The following is a 19,220-nucleotide window of genomic DNA, read 5'->3' as shown; positions in this document are numbered from 1 at the left end:
TCTGTGACCACGGATTAATTGCTTACTTTCTCTAACAGGCTTCGATTTCTGCATCTGTGTGTCATGAGGGTCCTGGACCAGAAGGTCTCTGAGGTCCTTCCAGCTCCGACATCTGTGGCTCTTAATGGAGAAATTTCTTGGAACAAACTTAGCTTCTCCACTGTCCCCGGAAGCCCCGAACTTAATTTTCTTCCGAGACTCCCAGCTGTTCCTGCAGCCAGCAGCGCGCTCCGCTTTCTCGCCATTCGTTTTCCAAATCCCGGTTGTCCTTTACGACGTGGCTTCAGCCTCACCCGCTGTATCCCAGGATATCCCGATCTTTAACTCTCCTGGGACTTCAGCTGCAAACCACAACTGAGCACTCTCCACTGATGGCACTGTATCCTTCACCTTACTGTTCTGTGGACCTTCATGCCCTCGCCCAGACTAAGCTCTCAGCGAGCAGGGACCAGTCACGTTTCTCTGTAACCCTTAAAGGACCTCACACTAAGTTGGTCACCAGTAGCTGCTCAGCCATGCTGGCTGGTTGGCTGAGGGTCACCCTGAAGCCACTGAGGAAACTCGTGGTCCGTGTACAAGACTCTGGTGTGAAGGAAGACCACCCCTAGCTTCCACGCCTCTCTTACACAGAAATTTGTAAAGCATCAACTTTTTATTCAAAAGCATCATCCAAATTTAGCAATAGGAAAGCTCAGCTAACTCCCTGATTTTCTTCTCTCCGAATCAGAAACTGTTAACGGCCACGTTTCCCTTTGATCCAAATGTAAGTGATCGCAAGTGCTGAAGCTTTCTGGGCCTCTGTTTGACCCGGGTTCTACTTCCACTAACACACATTCTCCACGGTTATTAAGTTCCCTGACTTTTCAACACATATAGCATTATGTTACTTCCTCACACTTGCAACTCAACTTCCAGGAAACATCTGGAATAATATCAGAGAGTTGGTGTTTGATCAAAACTACATCCTCTGCTTTATTCACTTGGAAGTGACTAATTTCAACCCTTAGGTTTGAAGTTGAGCGCACATGGCTGTGTATGTTTCAGGAGTTTGCACCAACAGAGAAGACAGGTCTTCAGTGAAGAATCTAAAGCAGTGTTCACCTCCTCGGCCCTAAGAGAACTACCAAGGTACTGCTCATTACCAGGAGTGCTGTTCTCTGTTTGGTAACAATCCTGGGTCACTACTGATGGCTCAAAGTGAATCCCAAGCTTCCTCAAGCAGAATTTTAAACTCAGTTTAAAATTTTGTTTTCAGGGCTTCCCTGGTGGCGCAATGGTTGAGAGTCTGCCTTCCGATGCAGGGGACACAGGTTCGTGACCCTGTCCGGGAAGATCCCACGTGCCGCGGAGTGGCTGGGCCCGTGAGCCATGGCCGCTGAGCCTGCGCGTCCGGAGCCTGTGCTCCGCAGCGGGAGAGGCCACAGCGGTGACAGGCCCGCGTACCGCAAAAAAAAAAACAACCACCATTTTGTTTTCAATGAATGCTCCACAGCACTGGTGCTCAACCCTGGTCACACGTGAGAATCCTCGAGAGCAGTGGTCCCCAACCTTTTTGGCACCAGGGACCGGTTTCGTGGAAGACAATTTTTCCATGTGCTCGTGGTGGCGTGGTTATGTTTCAGGCCGTAATGCGAGCGATGGGGAGCGATGCGGAGTTGGCAGAGGAAGCTTCGCTCGCTTTCCTGCCGCTCATCTCCTGCTGTGAGGCCCCATTCCCAACAGGGGCCCGGGGGTCGGGGACCCCTGATCTAGAGCACGTTCATGAACACCAGTCAATGCCCAGCTTCCTTCCCACCAAGCCAGCCTTCCAAGATTTCCATTTAATTGCTATGGAGTGAGATCTACACATCAGTATTTTCTTCAAAGCATCTCAGCTATACTGAATGAATTAAGGTAATCTTTTAGGTACGATAAGGGCACTCTGGCTGTGTTTTTGAGAAGGAGTCTTTCGTTAGTGGAAAAACTGGTGAAATTCAAATAAGGTCTCTGTTTAGTTAATGGTATTGCACCAATGTTAATTTCCTGGTTTTGTCTTTGGGCGAAGGTTTTGTAAGATGCTCACTTTAGAGGAAGCTGTGTGAGAAGCATACAGGAACTCTCTGAATTATGTTTGTGACTTTTCTCTAAGTCTAAAAGGAATTCAAATTAAAAAGGTTTTTAAAGGAGTCCTTTATTTTTAAAGATGCATACTTAAATACTCATGAATGAAATGATCCGCCTGAGATTTCCTGCAACACAAACCAGTTAGGAAGATGGCAGGGAGGGAGTCGGGGTGTGGATGAAACAGGAGTCTTCACAAGCTGATATCTGTAGTAGCTGGGCAATGCGGACAGGAAGGGTATCTGTCTACTTCAGTGTGTGTGTAAAATTTTCCGTCATATATATTGGAGGAAAGAATTCCCAGGTGATTCTAACACTCATTCAGGGCCAAAAAACACTGCTCTGGAGTCCTGAAAATGTGGTATAATGAGCTCTGTCTGGTACTATCAGCTACGAAATACTTTACCCCAGCTCCTTGGCAATGAATTAGTCACTTAATCTTTCTGCACCACACTTTCCTAACTATGAAATGACAGGAATGGAGTAGAGGACCTTCCAAAAAGAAGACAGGAAGCATTAAAAAGCTGATTTATTCTAAAATCTTATGAAAGTTAATATCATAATTAATTTCTAGCACAGTCAAAAATGATAAGGTCTTACATCCACAAAAGCATTTTCCCAAAGGATGCTCTAAAAAACACTATTTCTACAAGATGTTAATAGATGTTACCTAAGATAAGGGTTCCGAAATCAAATAAGTTTGAAAAGTGTTGATTTTCTTTACTGTAAGATTCCTAAGAACTTTTAAATAAGATAACATGCATTGTGACTTTCCAAGGGTGGTTATGAAATATGCAGAAAGTCTGACCTTCTTTACATGGAACTAGTTTTATGGAACTTATTTTGGAAAACAATGCTCTAGACCAGTGGTTCCCAAATCCCAGGTAACGGAGAATGGCATTAGTATCATTTGGTAAGTTTATTAAAATAATGATTCGCAGACCATGTCCTAGACCTACTGGGGGAGAGGAGAATTCAGTATTCCAAGAAACAAAATCCAATAATAATAATTCATATAATCCAATGCATAGTCATGTTTGGGACTTCAGCTCTTCAGATCATAACGTAGTAAAATAAATACAGTATCTGAAAGGCCACAGAGATGCCAACCAAAAGAAAAGGTCATATTTAATAGTTTTTCCATATAAAAGTATTGAGTCCATGAGAGAAGCATACATGCATACAACATTTTATGAAAGGTAAGTAGTAAAATATTGGAGGTGTTGACAAATTTAAATCTATCAGTATAACTAGTGACTACTTAGTTATAGACATACTACATCCTTGAGATTACAAACTGATCATTAATTGCAGTGATTCTCCACCCTTTCCTTGTGTATTTCCTCATGTCTACCTTCTCTTCCAGAGTCAATGATCAGGACTATTTTGTTAAACTCCAGGCAGTGCCATTCACATAAGTGGTTTCTCCACGATACAGCTCCTGACCTTTTCTTTTTATGACATTACTTCAAGGTAACAGAACAGAAATCCCTTCTTGATTGAAAACTTTGGAAAACGTATTTACTTATACCTCGGTGCTCCCAGAGCTGTGCCAGGCAGTGGCCCAATCAGTGATATATTTAAATGCTTAAAAGAGTACCTATTTTCTGTTATTCATAATTACTCAACATGTGTACCACACTCTTTCATTTACTAAGTACTTTCACATGAATTATCTTGTGTCTTTCCTCACAAAAGTGGGGTTTAGTAGGCATAATTGTTTCTATCCAACCAATAAGAGTTTAGTAGGCTTAATTTAGTAGGTTTAGTAGGTTTAGTAGGCATAATTGTTTCTATCCAACCAATAAGAATTGGTTGTGGGTTTAGTAGGCATAATTGGGTTTAGTAGGCATAATTGTTTCTATCCAACCAATAAGAATCACCGAGCTTTTCCTGCTAACACAGTGAAAAATATAATTGAGGGAGATGTCAGGGCTCCTGCTCTCAAAGAACTGATACCTGACTGGAAAACAAAATATAAATTACATGCAGGAAAGGGTTGAAATCAATTAATGTTAGCTAAAGCAAATCAGTATGGCAGGACTTCACATATACTAATAACAGTTAACACTAAGCAATTTAATATTCACTCAACCCTGAGGGTCGATTACTACGGTTAGACCCATTTTTCAGATGAGGAAAACTGAGACCAAGAGAAGTGAAGTAACTTTCCCAAGCAAAAAAGTGGTGAACCAGGATTCAAACTCCAGATTAGTCTACTCCATGGACCACTCTTTTCCACCATCACATTCCACTGCTGGGAAAGACAATCTTCTCAAAGCAATGGGGACAGATGTCAAGACACTTAGATAGAAAATGACTATTTCCCAGAAAGTTGGCATCATTGGCTCTACACCCCAGGAGAAAAGGACTCAGGAGTCACAGGGAGGCACAAGATTGAGTCAGCCATGATATTTTCTCACAATAAGTTACCTCTTTGATTCGTTTGACCAAAGCGTTCTGATCAAAAGCAACAGCCTCTGCACACTGACGGAGGTGATCCTGATAACGGAGGCAGAGCTGCAGCACCTGCTGAGAATCCAACTTCTCCAGTCTGGTGTTTGTTGGAGAAGTCTGGCCACTCAACAGCCCTTGGAAGCAAAAAAAGAATAAAACCAAATGAGATGGAAATTACTAATAAGCTTGTGAATAAAGTAGCTTAATAACAAGTTCACTGAAGGCAGGGTGAGAGGCTTAAATTTAATCTTGCATCTTTTGTCATATACCTGTGACAATCACAGCAACTACCATTTACGGAGCATCTTACGTGCCAAGCACTTGGCACAGCGCCTCCTGTGCATCACTTTTCATATAATCGCTCAGGAAAGTAAATTATTATTAGCCCCATTTTATAGGCGAGAAACCCAAGACGCTGCGAGGTTAAGTAACTTTCCTAAAGTCACATAATAAGTGATTTCTCCAAGACAGAGCACCTGACCTTACGGCACTACTTTAAAGCATCAGGAGTATAAACCCCCTCTTGACTGAAAAATCTGGAAGATGCACCTACTAAATTCCTTTAACTAATTAAAATGGTTGTCTGAGAAACAGAAAGAATGTATATATATATGGAAATGGTTAGGAGGAGATGCAAAAAGGAAAACATTTAAAAGGTGAACAGGATGTCCACTAACACACCATAAGCCTCAACCTTTACATTTTCTTTCAACGTCAGTTTAGTTGTGTAACTATTAAATTCACTTAAATTTGAACAGGATGTTATATTTTCAAAGCCTTTCACACAGAATTATCTTCCCTTTCTTTAAGGTGTGTAGAACCGGATAATTATTAGCATTTACAAAAGATGAAATACCAATGAAAGAGGCTAAATGACGTGCTCAGGGTCACACAGCAAAGTCCTGACTAGAACTCAAGCCTCCTGACTTCTGGTCAAGTGCTTACTGTCACCCTGAAGGTTCACAAACTTTCTGGTGTCAGGACCCCTTTACTCTCTCAGAAATTACTGAGGACCCCCAAAGAGCACTTGTGTAGGTAGTTTAAATCAATATTCATCTGTTAAAAATTAAAACAGAAAATTCTTGAGTATTTATTAAGTCATTTTAAAAATTAATAATCCCATTACATGTTAACATAAATAACATATTTTAAAGAAAATAACTCTACTCCCCAAAACAAAAAAGTGAGAAGAGTGGCACTCGTTTACATTTTTGTAAGTCTTTTAAATGTCTTGGCTTCATAGAAAACAGCTGGATTCTCAGACTTGCTTCTGCATTTAATCTGTTGCTATTTCACATCATGTAGCCTCTGAAAAACTCCACTTTACACTTGTAAGAGAGTGAGAGTAATTAGCAAATGTCTAAGTATTACTGTGAAAATAGTTCTGACTTCAGAGAATCCCTAGCAGGGCCCTGGGGCTCTCAGGCACTCCCCACCCCGCTGAGAGCAGTACCCTCACACCAGAGCCAATGGCACAACACAGGTCCTCCGAAATAAACACGACAGCACATGCGCTGCACACCATCAGGATGAACTCGCCCACATCAAAGTCTGTCTGGGGATGCCTTCCCCAATCCTCCACTAATCTGTTCACCATTTCTAAAATTTTGTCATTTCAGGGGCTTCCCTGGTGGCGCAGTGGTTAAGAATCCGCCTGCCAGTGCAGGGGACACGGGTTCGAGCCCTGGTCCGGGAAGATCCCACATGCCGCGAAGCAACTAAGCCCGTGCACCACAACTACTGAGCCTGTGCTCTGGAGCCCACGAGCCACAGCTACCGAAGCCCACGCACCTAGAGCCCGTGCTCCACAACAAGGGAAGCCACCGCAATGAGAAGCCTGCATACCACAACAAAGAGTAGCCCCTGCTCGCCGCAACTAGAGAAAGCCCGTGGGCAGCAATGAAGACCCAACGCAGCCAAAAATAAAATAAATAAATTTAATTAAAAACAAAAAAGAATAAAAGAGAGTTAAATAAATAAATCAATAAAATTTTGTCATTTCAAAAATGTTCAAAAATGGAATAATCTAACATGTAAACCTTTTGGGATTTTTTTCACCCAACATAATATTGGGTTGGCCAAAAAGTTCATCGGGTTTTTCCGTAAGATGTTACCCAATACCTTAGAGATTCATCTAAGTTGTTGCATGTATCAGTAGTTTGTTCCTTTTATTTCTAAGTAGTATCCCACAGTATGTACATCCCAGAGTTTGGTTAACCATTCACCCACTGAAGGCCATTTGGGTTGTTTCCAGTTTGGCGACATGACAAACGAAGCTGCTATACAGCTGTCGTACAGGTTTTTGCGTAAACGTAAGTTTTCCTTTCTCTGGGATAAATGCCCAACAGTGCAATTGCTGGGTCGCATGACAACTGCGTGTTTAGTTTTATGAGAAACGGTCAAACTGTTTTCTAGAGTGCCCGTAACCTAGCAAATGGGGGGCTTTTCAGACCACCAAAATCTCCTAACCAAACTATCAAGGGCTACCCTACTACTGACAAAGAACACAGTTCCAGGAGTGCAGCCTTTTGCTGTCAATCGAGGATTGAAGTAGAAAAAGAGTGAGAACGGGGAGTTCTCTGCTAGTCTAGTGCTTAGGATTTGGTGCTTTCACTGCTGTGGCCCGGGTTCAACCCCTGGTCCAGGAACTGAGATCCTGCAAGCCGTGCAGCACAGACAAAAAAAAAAAAAAAGAGTGAGGAGGCAATGTGGGAAGAGGAACGAATGATTCTGTGCCACCAACAGTGGGCCAGGATAACGCAAAGGCCATAAAGGAAACACTGATATATCCAGCAAGATAGAAACAAGATTCCTCATGGCAAAAACAATATAAGTTAAAAACAACAACAACAAACAAACAAAAAAACCCACTGCTACTCATATCACAAAGGGTAAGCTTCCTATTGGATAAAGAGCTCCTAGAAATTGGCAAGAAAAAAATCAGCAAAAGAAAGACGGACAGAGGATGTGAATGGCGTTTCACAGAAAAGTAAATACCAAGGCCTCAACTCTAAGATGCAGAACCTCACTCATAATAAGAAAAATAGAAATTAAAACTTCACCTCAAGCCGATATTACACCTATCAAATAGGTAAAAATCCAAGAGTGTGATAAAAACTCTCTAGGTGGAACTATAAGGAAACAGGCATTGCTGATTTTTATGTAAGTTGTTACTGCCATGGAGGGTGATTTGGCAAAGGTATCAAAATTACAAATGCATAAAGTCTCTAATGCAGCAATTTCTCTACTAGGAATTTATATATACATAAGCACACATGCTAAATGACATATACTTATGTACAAGAGTATTCACTGTAGCAGTGACTGTAATAGTAAAAGATAAGCAAACACCTCAGTATCCATCAGTAGGGAGCTTGCTAATTAATCAAGGAACATCCATAAATGGAATTATGTGACCACAGAAAAGAATGAGGAAGGTACACACTCACATGGAAAAATCTCCCTAAGATATTAAGTAATAAAAGGAAGGCATAGACTTCCCTGGTCGCGCAGTGGTTAAGAATCTGCCTGCCAATGCAGGGGACACAGGTTCAAGCCCTGGTCCGGGAAGTTCCCACATGCCGCGGAGAAACTAAGCCCATGCGCCACAACTACTAAGCCTGCGCTCTAGAGCCCGCGAGCCACAACTTCTGAGCCCTCACACCACAACTACTGAAGCCTGCACGCCTAGAGCCCGTGCTCCACAACAACAGAAGCCACCACAATGAGAAGCCCGCGTACCACAACGAAGAGTAGCCCCTGCTCGCCGCAAGTAGAGAAAGCCTGCGTGCAGCAATGAAGACCCAATGCAGCCAAAAATAAACACATAAATTTATTAAAAATAAAAGAAAGGTATATAGAATAGTGTATGGAGTGTGCTACCACCGTGTAAAAATTGGGAAGGGGTACAAGTAAATAAAAACATATATTCATATTTACTTGCATTGTCATAAAGAAACTCTGGAATGACTCCAAGAACGAGACAGTTGGAGAACAAGGGTAGGGAAGGAGAATTTCAGAGTATACTTTTAACATTTTTAAAACCATATGAATGTATTTCCCTTTCCAAAATGTTCACATAAATAAAGTCATTTTAACAAAAAGCAGCCAAGGTCCTTCTCATCTATCAGTGATGTCCTCTTGGGTGTTCTCTCCCCTTCCCCACCCCAAGTATCCCCAACTCTGTCCGTCAAAACCAGTTCCCTATCTTTCATGCTCACCAGGGCCTATATGGCTGGATGTACCTTCAAACAGTATCTTCTCCAAGGTGATTAAAAGCCTAACAAACTGTGAGCTGCTGGAGAACAGGGACCATGTTTTACTTTTTATCCCGTGCATTACAGCACCTGGTACATAAAAGGTTCTCCAACTAGGCTAAGAGGATGCAGTTCTGTTGCTGGAATTCCAAGGGAAGAGTGAGCTGAGGGAGACTTTAGGAGGAAAAAAGGCTTCTCGGGGTCCCTACTCTGTCTTCTCCACATATACTGCGGAGTGAGGCGTGGTCTCAGTCCGCATCTGCTCCTCCCAGGTGAGTGAGGAAGATTTCCAGAGGCTGCACTGAAGAGCGGCAAGGCGGAAAGCTCCAGGGCCAGCCCAGGTCACCAGAGACCTGAAGCAGAGGGCCCCAAACCCAGCGTGAGCTCTCAAACCAAAACCCTGACTCTTCCTCTTAAAAAAAAAAAGGTGGGGGAAGTGGGGGGAAAGTTGGCAAGTCTAGAAGGCACACTACGGTGTTCAAATCAAGCTGCCCAGCCAACTCCAAAGTCAGAGAAATTACACTTCCAATCACCCTCTTAAAGCACAATTGCACCCTCCCCCAAATCACCTAAAAACAAAGCCCAGGTACGTGGGTCTATCATCAGAATGTGCTCCTTAGACTCACAGGAATCTCTGAAAATCTGCCACAAATCCTGTCTAGAACACAGAAGGAGCAAGACAGAGAGAAAAAGACGGGCCACTGTTTCTACTCCTGAAGCTACAGAGCTATGGCAAGACAGGCCAATCCTACAGGCAACGAGTACAAAGTTTTCCCATCACTCTCAAGTGTCAGGAACCCCGTCTCCCCCATTTTGATGACTGACCCACTCCTATATCTTCTGATAAAAGGAACAGGGAGGACAGAAAGCTGGGTAAATTTAGAGGTGGTAATTATTTTCAGAAGACCACATGCTGCCAGGCCTCCGAATTGTTTTTACTCTGAATGCACATTAAATTTTTTTTTTTTTAATTGTAGATGCTTTAAATGAGGCGTGTGCTCTCCTGCTCTCTCAACCCTTACCTGAACATGGACAGCCAGCTTCACTCATTCCCATTACCGGCCCGGCCTCTGAGGGCCTCTAGGCTTACACCTCGGTTTCAATCCTTACTTACCAACTCCAATAATAACCTAAACCCTTAGCTTAGGTAACAGAGAATGAACCCTGTATCCCCTTGAAATTATCTTTTGTATAGTTTTATAAATGGTCTTTGTGGGTTTTTTTCTTTTCTTACATTACATAAATTTTCAAACATACAGAAAAGTAAGAAAAAAATATATACCCAGATACCATCTAGAATCAGCAACTGACATTTTACCATATCTACTTCGTCTTTGTTTTTTTCTTTTCCTGAGCAATATGAAAAAAATTAAAGATCACGACACTGCATCCCTAATACTCCGTTCTTCTACATATCTATGGTTAGTTTTTCATGTTAAATAAAAGTTTCTAAATTACGTCTTCTTTATTGTGCTAGGGAACAGGGCCATTACCCTCCGTTTTCTAATTCTTCTTTAGCTTAAAATAGTGATGCATGCAAAGTAGATGTTTATTGAGTTAAAAACATGATTTAATAGATTCCATATTTGCAAATGGTAAACACTGGAGACATTTCCTAAGGCCTTGTTGAAACCACTTTGTTTATACAGGAATGGAGTGGGCTCTAGGGAATGGGTGAGGACCAGGCCTGAATATTACACAGACCCAGCAAATTGCCATCTGTACCTAGCTCTTTGTGTAAAGTGTTGAGTGGAAAAATCATCAGGTTAGAAATTTGGAAAATATTTTGCTGAGCAATCTTTTTCTTTCTGAAATGTCAGGTAGGAAAAAAAAAAGTTTTTCTAAAGTATCGTACAGAGCCATATGGGTATTAACCTCTGCTATTATCAAACTGAATTCCTTAACTTTTAGACGCTTAGCTGCTTCCAGGACTGGAAATGAGTACTGTGAGTAATGGGCTCACATCTGGATAACAGTATAACAAGCTCCATTTCCTCTTACAGAATCCAGAAAGCAGAATGTATGTAACTTTGACAAAAGTTACTGTGAAGGTACAATTAGGCAACAGATAATTAAAAAAGAAATCTCCCCCCAAACTAATAAGGGATTTTTGACTCTGCTGGTCACAGTATATTTCAAAGTCAAAAGCACATAAACCATGTGTATTATTTACCTAATATGAACTCTAGTTCTCAAAGGCACTCTCTCACCTTCCCTTAAAGAAAGGGAAAAGTCTAAAAACACCTGACCCACTTGGACAGGACCTTATGATGTGTGTTAGTGATCAATTCCTTTGGGGTATTCAGAAAAAGCGTGCCCTCCATGACTGGTTCCCTTAGGAACTTGTATCTCCATTCAGTCACCTCAGAGGCACACCAATCTCACCCAGGAGAAGCAGCCACCCAGAATGGCTACCATCATTGTTTTGGTTAATCTATGTGGCAGAAGAGACTGCAAGTATAGACAGCCCTAGAATAACAACCAACCGATCACAATGTTTGGTGTGGAGAGAAACAATGCTCCCAGGATCTCCCTCCTAACGGTTTCCAATACCTACCAGAGGGCCAAGAAAGGAGAACTTCCTCACTGAGGTAGTGCTAAAGACTGAATGTCTGTGTCCCCCCCAGAAGTCATATGCTGAAACCTAATGTGATAGTATAAGGAGGCAGGGCCTTTGGGAGGTGATTAGGTCATGAGGGTAGAGCCATCATGAATGGGATCAGTGTCCTTATAAAAGAAACCCCAGAGGGTTCAATTGGCCTGTCCACCATGTAGGACACAGCAAAAAGACTGCTGTCTGTGAATCAGGAAGTGGTCCCTCACCAGACACTGAATCGATCTGCCAGCACCTTGATCTTGGACTTCCTAGCCTCCGCAACTGTGAGAAATAAATTTCCGTTGTTTGAAGACATCCAATCTGTGGTATTTTGTTACAGAAGCCCAAATGGACTAAGACAGGGAACATGGGAAAATGTGATTTGAGCCCCATTATTATTTGAGCTGTGTGAATTTGGACAATTTACCTTATACCTCTGAGCCTGTTTTCTCATGTAAAACTGGGATAATAATCACCTCCCTTTTAGGGTCTGCCTAGCATACAGGATCCTGATAAATATCTGTTCCCTTTAATCTTGCCTTTCTTAAGACTCAGGAGGTAAAGGGGCACTCAGGCTTGGAGGGAATCTATGGTAGGTTACAGAAAGCATTTCATCCCTCTAGGTTCAGGCACCCATTGGTCCATGGTCAACGGCCCTGGTTTATGGTACCGAAGAAACAAGAACAGCGGATGTCAACAACCAAAAGTAGATACAGCTTTTACAAAAATGATCAGTAACCACAAATGAGACACCTCACTATCCTCAAGGAATCCTATCCACCGTTACGAACTTAGCTTTTTAAAATCTCCTCCCAAAGAGTTAAGCAAAAGGTTCAACTCATCATCTTCCTTCAGTAGTTCCCAGGTTCAAAGCCTTGCTTTCCTGTTGAACTTTCAGGCCAGGGAAGGGAGGCAGCATGACATAATGAAAAAAAGTACAAGCTCTGGAGTCAAACAGACCTGGGAATTTGAATCCAGGGATTGCCATTTACCACTTGTGTCATGTGAGGGTAGTCACTTAACTTCCCTGAACTCAAACCCTTCATCAATAAATTAAATACTATGCACATTAAAGGAGTACTGTGAGAATTATATCAAGTTATGCCTGGCAGAGTATCTGGCACAGAGTAGGTACTCAATTCATGTTAATTTTCTCAATGTCCCCAGGTCCCCAACTACCAACTCTTGCCACAATCAAATAAGCAGGGTTTCAAATCTGGCTGTATGACTGGCCAACCCTACCATATATGAATATTTGCTAGCACCTCCTTCTATATACCAGCACTGTAGAAAATAATAAAGAAGTGATCCTACACCTCAAGCAGATTACTAGAAGAAGCAAGAGTTAAATACAAAGAACGCAGATATAAATAGGGACTAAAATGAAATAGAACAACAGAAGCCCAATTCAAAAATGGGCAAAGGACTTAAGTAGACATTTCTCCAAAGATGCAAAGAAGTCAACAAACACATTAAAGATGCTCAACATCACTAATCCTTAGGGGAATGCAAAAAAAACACACAACAAACAAAAGAAACACACACCACAATGAGATACCACTTTTAACCAACAAAGTGGCTATTACCCAAATAGAAAATAATAAGTACTGGTGAAGATGTGGCGAAACTGAAACCTTTATGCATTGCTGGTGAGAATGTAAAATGGCGCACCCACTGTGGAAGGCAATATGGTAGTTCCTTTAAAAACTAAACACAGAGAGCATTCAGGGAAAATGGTAGAATGGGAAGCACCAGGAATCTGTCTCCTCACCTAAACAACAATTGCACAGGCAGAATCTGTCTGATGTAACTATTATACTTTGGAGCTCTGTAGTCTATAGAAGGCTTCAACTTCCAGGGGAAGGCTTGGATGGTAAACTGTGGTTAATTTCAGTCATTTTCAGCTCTTAGCACAGCAGCACCTATCCATCCCCCAACCCCTGTGGCAGGCAGCTGTGAGCAACTTACACACAGCTTTCAGGAGCCAGGGTGGGCAAAAAGGACCCTATCCTTCAAACATCAGGGGTCTGTATTCTGACCACTGATTGGTTCTTCTGATCACAATGGTACAGACACGGAGGCAGTGGCCACTGTTGTTGCACATCCTCCATTACTGCAGGCCCTTCACTCTCCAGCTGAAGTGACTTCCAGGGGACTTAAAGGACTGGTACTTTTTTTCTTCCCTTTCGTTTTTCTCTTTTTCCCCTCTTGGAGCTAGACATTGAACATGAGAACATTCAAAAGCAGCCACATATTTGGGGGAAATCAGAAAGTCACTGTGCATGCCCAGGAAAGGTACAGGCTCAGAAAAGATCTGGGAAGCCCTAATCCTCAGCAGAGAGATAGCCTACAACAATCAAACAAAAGCAGAAAACAAAAACAAAAGCCAGTAAGCCCTGGAGAAGAAGAAGCTGATTTCTGGAGTTACCTCACTGTTAAATTCAATGTCCAGTTTTCAACAAAAAATCACAAAACCCACAAGAAACAGAAAAGCATTCCAAGGTACTGTCCCAAACAACAGAAACAGAAAAGGATCCGATGGCAGATCTACTACACAAAGATTTTTAAACTGTCTTAAAGATGCTCAAAGTATTAAAGTCAAGAATAATGAGGTATAAACAAAATGGAGATATCTCAAGAGATAGAAAACTGAAAAAGAAAGAAACAAAAAATTTTGGAGCTGAAAACTATAACTGAAATGAAAATTTCACTAGAGGGATTCAAAGGCAGATTTGAGCAGGCAAAAGAATCAGTGAACTAGGAGTAGGACAATGGAAATTGCCAAGTCTGAGGAACGGAAAGAAATAAGATTGAAGAAAAGTAAAAAGAACCTAAGGGACCTGTGGGACACCATCAAGCATAACAACAAACATACTGCAGGAGTCCCGAAAGGCCTTTTCTCTTGAAAAAGGCAGAGAAAATATTTGAAGAAATATTGGCTGAAAACTTCCCAAATTTGATGAAAGGCATGAATATATATATCCAAGAAGCCCAACGAACGCTAAGTAGGAGGAACTTAAAGAGATCCATACCAGGACACATTATAGATGGTCCACAACTTATGATGGTTCAACTTGATTTTTTGACTTTACGGTGGTGCAGAAGCAATACACGTTCAGTAGAAACCATATTTTGAACTTTGATCTTTTCTCAGGCTAGTGATATTCAGTATGATACTCTCTCAAGATGCTGGGCACCAGCAGTGAGCCACAGCTCCAAGGCAGCCATGTGATCAAAATGGTATGCTTAACATCCATTCTGTACCCATACAGCCATTCTGTTTTTCACTTTCAGAAAAGTATTCAATAAATTACATGAAATATTCAACACTTTATTATAAAATAGGCTTTGGGTTAGATGACTTTGCCCAACTGTAGGCTAATGTAAGTGTTCTGAGCATGTTTAAGGTATGCTAGGCTAAGCTATGGTATTTGGTAGGTTGGGTGTATTAAATGAATTTGTGATATTTTCAACTTATGCTAGGTTTATAGGAAAATAACCCCATTATAAATTGAGTAAGATCTGTATAATCAAACTGTCAAAAGTCAAAGACAAAGAGAGAATTTTGAAAGCAGCAAGGGAAAAGCAACTCATTCCATTCAAGGAATCCTCTATAAGATTATCAGCAGATTTCTGAACAGAAACTTCACAGGCTAGAAGGCAGTAGGCTGATATATTTAAAGTGCTTTTATATTCAAAACTGTCAACCAAGAATCCTACTTGCAGGAAAGATATCTTTCAAAAGTGAGGGAGAAATTAAGATATTCCCAGATAAACAAAAGCTGAGGGAATTCATTACCACTAGACCTTCCCTGCAAGAAAGGCTAAAAGAAGTCCTGCAGGTTGAAATGAAAGGATACTAGACAGTAACTTGGAACTATATGAATAAATAAATATCTCAGTAAAGGTAAATACACAGAAAATTATAAAAGCTAGCATTATTATAACAATGGTATGAAACTCCACTTTGTTTTCTACATGATTTAAGAGACATATTTTTAAAAATTATTAGTTTATGTTTTGGGGAAATGTATAAAGATGTAATTTTGTGACATCTACAACTGAAAGGAGTGAAGATGGAGTTGTAAAGGAGCAGAGTTTTTATGGTACTGAAGTTAATCTGATATAAATTCAAGATAGAGTGTTATTATTTTAGTATGTTAAATATAATCCCCATAGTAACAACAAATATAATAGTTACAGAATATACAAAAGAAAGAAAGGAATTTTAAGATTTCGCTACAAAAAAATCAACTAAACACAAAATAAGACAGTAATGCAGGAAATGAGGGACAAAAAGCTATTAGGCATAAAAGAAAACAGAGCAAAATGACAGAAGTCCCTCCTCATCACTAATTACTTTAAATGTAAATGGAATAAACTCTCAAATCAAGAGACAGAGATTGGCATTATGGATTTAAAAAACAAAGGATAATCCAACCATATGCTATCTACAAAAGACTCACTTTACATCAAAAGACACAAATAGGTTGAAAGAGAAAGGATGATAAAAGACATTCCAGGCATATAGTAACAAAAAGAGAGCAAGGGTAGTCATACTAATCCAGACAAAATATACTTTAAATCAAAAAAGTTTATAAGAGACAAAGAAGGACATTATATATTAATAAAAGGTTCAATACAGCAAAATACATAACAATTGTAAACATTTATGCACCTAATAACAGACCATCGAAATACATTAAGCAAAAACTGACAGAATTAAAGTGAGAAATAGACAGTTCTGCAATAATAGTTGGATATATCAATACCCCATTCTCAATAATGGATAGAACAATCAGACAAAAGATAAGAAAACAGAGGACCTGAACAACACAGTAAGTTACTTACATGTAATATATACAGAACACTCTACCCAACAACAATAGAACACACATTCTTTTCAAGTACACATGGGACATATCCCAGGACAGACTTACAAGTTACAGATATCATACCAAGTATTTTCTCTAATCACAACAGGATGAAGTTAGAAATCAATAACAGAAGGAAAACTGAAAAATTCAAACTTGTGGAAATTAAACAACACACTCTTAAACAACCAATGGATCAAAGAAGAAATCACAAGGGAAAATTTAAAATACTTAGAGACAAAGAAACCAAAAACATAGTATACCAAAATTTAAGGGACGCAGCAAAGCAGTGTTAAGGGGGACATTTATAGCTACAAAAGCTTACATTAAAAAGGAAAAAAAGATATCAAGTCAACAACCTAACATTACAACTTAAGGAACTAGAATAATAAGAACTAATATAGAAAACCTTAAAGATTAAAAAACAATTTTAGAACTAATATCTGAATTTAGTAAGGTAAAAGGATACAAACTCAACACACAAGGGCTTCCCTGGTGGTGCAGTGGTTAGGAATCCGCCTGCCAATTCAGGGGACACAGGTTCGAGCCCTGGTCCAGGAAGATCCCACATGCTGCAGAGCAACTAAGCCCGTGTGCCACAGCTACTGAGCCTTCGCTCTAGAGCCCTCGAGCCACAATTACTGAGCCTACGTGCCACAACTACTTAAGTCCGTGCACCTAGAGCCTGTGTTCCTCAACAAGAGAAGCCACCTCAATGAGAAGCATGTGCACCACAACGAAGAGCAGCCCCGCTCACTCCAACTAGAGAAAGCCAGTGCACAGCAACCAAGACCCAACACAGCCAAAAATAAATAAAATAAATTTAAAAAACCCAAAATGTTAAAAAATAAAAAAAGTCAACACACAAAAATCAGTTGCATTTCTATACACTAACATTGAACAATCCAAAAAGATATTAAGAAAACAATTACATTTACAGAAGTATCAAAAAGAATAAAATACTTAGGAATTAACCAAGGAGATGAAAGACTTGTACAATGAACACTCCAAAACACTGCTGAAAGAAGTTGAAGACATAACTAAATGGAAAGACAACTCATCTTTCATGAACTGAAAGACATAATATTATTAAGATATCAATACTACCCAAAGTGATCTACAGATTCAATGCAATGCCTACCAAAATTCCAACATGTTTTTTTTTTTTTTTGCAGTATGCGGTCCTCTCACTGTGTGGCCTCACCCGTTGCAGAGCACAGGCTCCGGACGCACAGGCTCAGCGGCCATGGCTCACAGGCCTAGCCACTCCGTGGCATGTGGGATCTTTCCGGACCGGGGCATGAACCCGTGCCCCCTGCATCGGCAGGTGGACTCTCAACCACTGCGCCACCAGGGAAGTCCCAACATTTTTTGCAGAAATAGAAAACCACATCCTAAAATTCATATGGAATCTCAAAGAAACCTCAGTAGTCAATCCTGAAAAAGAAGAGCATAGTTGGAAAACTCATACTTTGTCATTTCAAAACTTACTACAAAGGTACAGTAATCAAAACAATGTGCTACTGGCATAAACACAGACATACAGATCAACGGAACAGAAGAGAGAGCCCAGAAACAAACCCTCACATATATGGTCAAATGATTTCCTACAAGGGTGTCAAGACCATTCAATGGGGAAAGAACAGTCTTTTCAAGAAATGGTGTTGAGAAAATTGGATATCCACACGCAAGAGAATGAAGTTGAACTCTTATCTAACATCACATACAAAAATTAACTCAAAATGGGTCAGAGACCTAAACTATAGAACTCTTTGAAGAAAACAAATGGCAGATGCTTCACGACATTTGATTTGACAATGATTTCTTGTATATGACACTAAAGATACAAGCAACAAGAGAAAAAAAATAGACAAACTGGACTTCATGATAATTAAAAAATTTTATGCATCAAACGGCACTATCAACAGAGTAAAAAGACAGCCAAAGGGTTAATATTCAGAATACATTTTTAAAAATCCTAAAACTCAACAAAAAAACCAAATAACTTGATTCAAAATTGGTCAAAAGACTTGAATAGATATTTCTCCAAAGAAGATACACAAATAGCCAATAAACACATGAAACGGTGCTCAAAATCACTAATCATATGGGAAATGCAAATCACAACTGCAGTAAGATACTACCTCACACTCATTAGGACGGCTACTATCAAAAAAGCAGAAAACAACAAGTGTTGGTGAGAATGCGGAGAAATTGGAACCCATGTGCACTGCTGATGGGAATGTAAAATGGTACAGTCACTGTGGAAAACAGCATGGCAGTTCCTCAAAAAATTAAACATAGAATTACCATACGATTACCAGCAATTCCACTTCCAGGTATATACCCAAAAGAAGTGAAAGCAGGGTCCCAAAGTGATATTTGTACACTCATGTTCATGGTAGCATTGTTCATGAGCGTTAAGAAGTGGAAGCAAACCAAGCATCCACCAATGGATGAATGGATAAGCAGAGTGTGGTATATACATACAATTATTACATTATTCAGCCTAAGTGTTACATTATTCAGTCTAAAAAGGAAGGAAATTCTGACATATGCTACAACATGGATGAAACCTGAGAACATTATGCTAAGTGAAATAAGCCAGACGCAAAAGGGAAAATATTGTATGATTCCACTTACATGAGGTACAAAGAACAGTCAAATTCATAGAGAAAGAAAGTAGAATAACGGTTGCCAGGGGCTGAGGGGAGGAGAAAATAAGAAGTTACTATTTCATGGGTACAGAATTTCAATTTCGGATGATGTAAAAGTTCTAGAGATGGACAGTGGTGATGTTGCACAAAAATGTGAATGGACTTAATGCCACTGAGTTTCAGTCTCAAAAAGGGTTAAGATGGTAAATTTTGTTATGTATGTTTTACACAACAAAAAAAGTCAAGTAGATTGAGTTTAATTTTTGCTAAACAAAAATAT

General features: G+C 40.2%; 1 protein-coding gene across 1 annotated transcript in view; it reads right to left on the bottom strand.

The window, feature by feature from the left end:
- The window catches only part of BORCS5 (BLOC-1 related complex subunit 5), a 98,513-nt gene that overhangs the window by 28,377 nt on the left and 50,916 nt on the right, over positions 1–19,220 (bottom strand). Inside the window, exon 3 of the mRNA XM_082849575.1 lies at positions 4,534–4,691. Coding sequence (XP_082705701.1) covers positions 4,534–4,691 — 158 coding nt within the window. The remainder of the gene's footprint in view (positions 1–4,533; positions 4,692–19,220) is intronic.

Source organism: Leucopleurus acutus (assembly GCF_964270905.1).
Source record: "Leucopleurus acutus genome assembly, chromosome: 11".
In the NCBI taxonomy this organism is placed as follows: domain Eukaryota; kingdom Metazoa; phylum Chordata; class Mammalia; order Artiodactyla; family Delphinidae; genus Leucopleurus; species Leucopleurus acutus.
The sequence above is the reverse complement of the archived record's forward strand: the minus strand, read 5'-3'. Positions and strand labels throughout refer to the sequence as shown.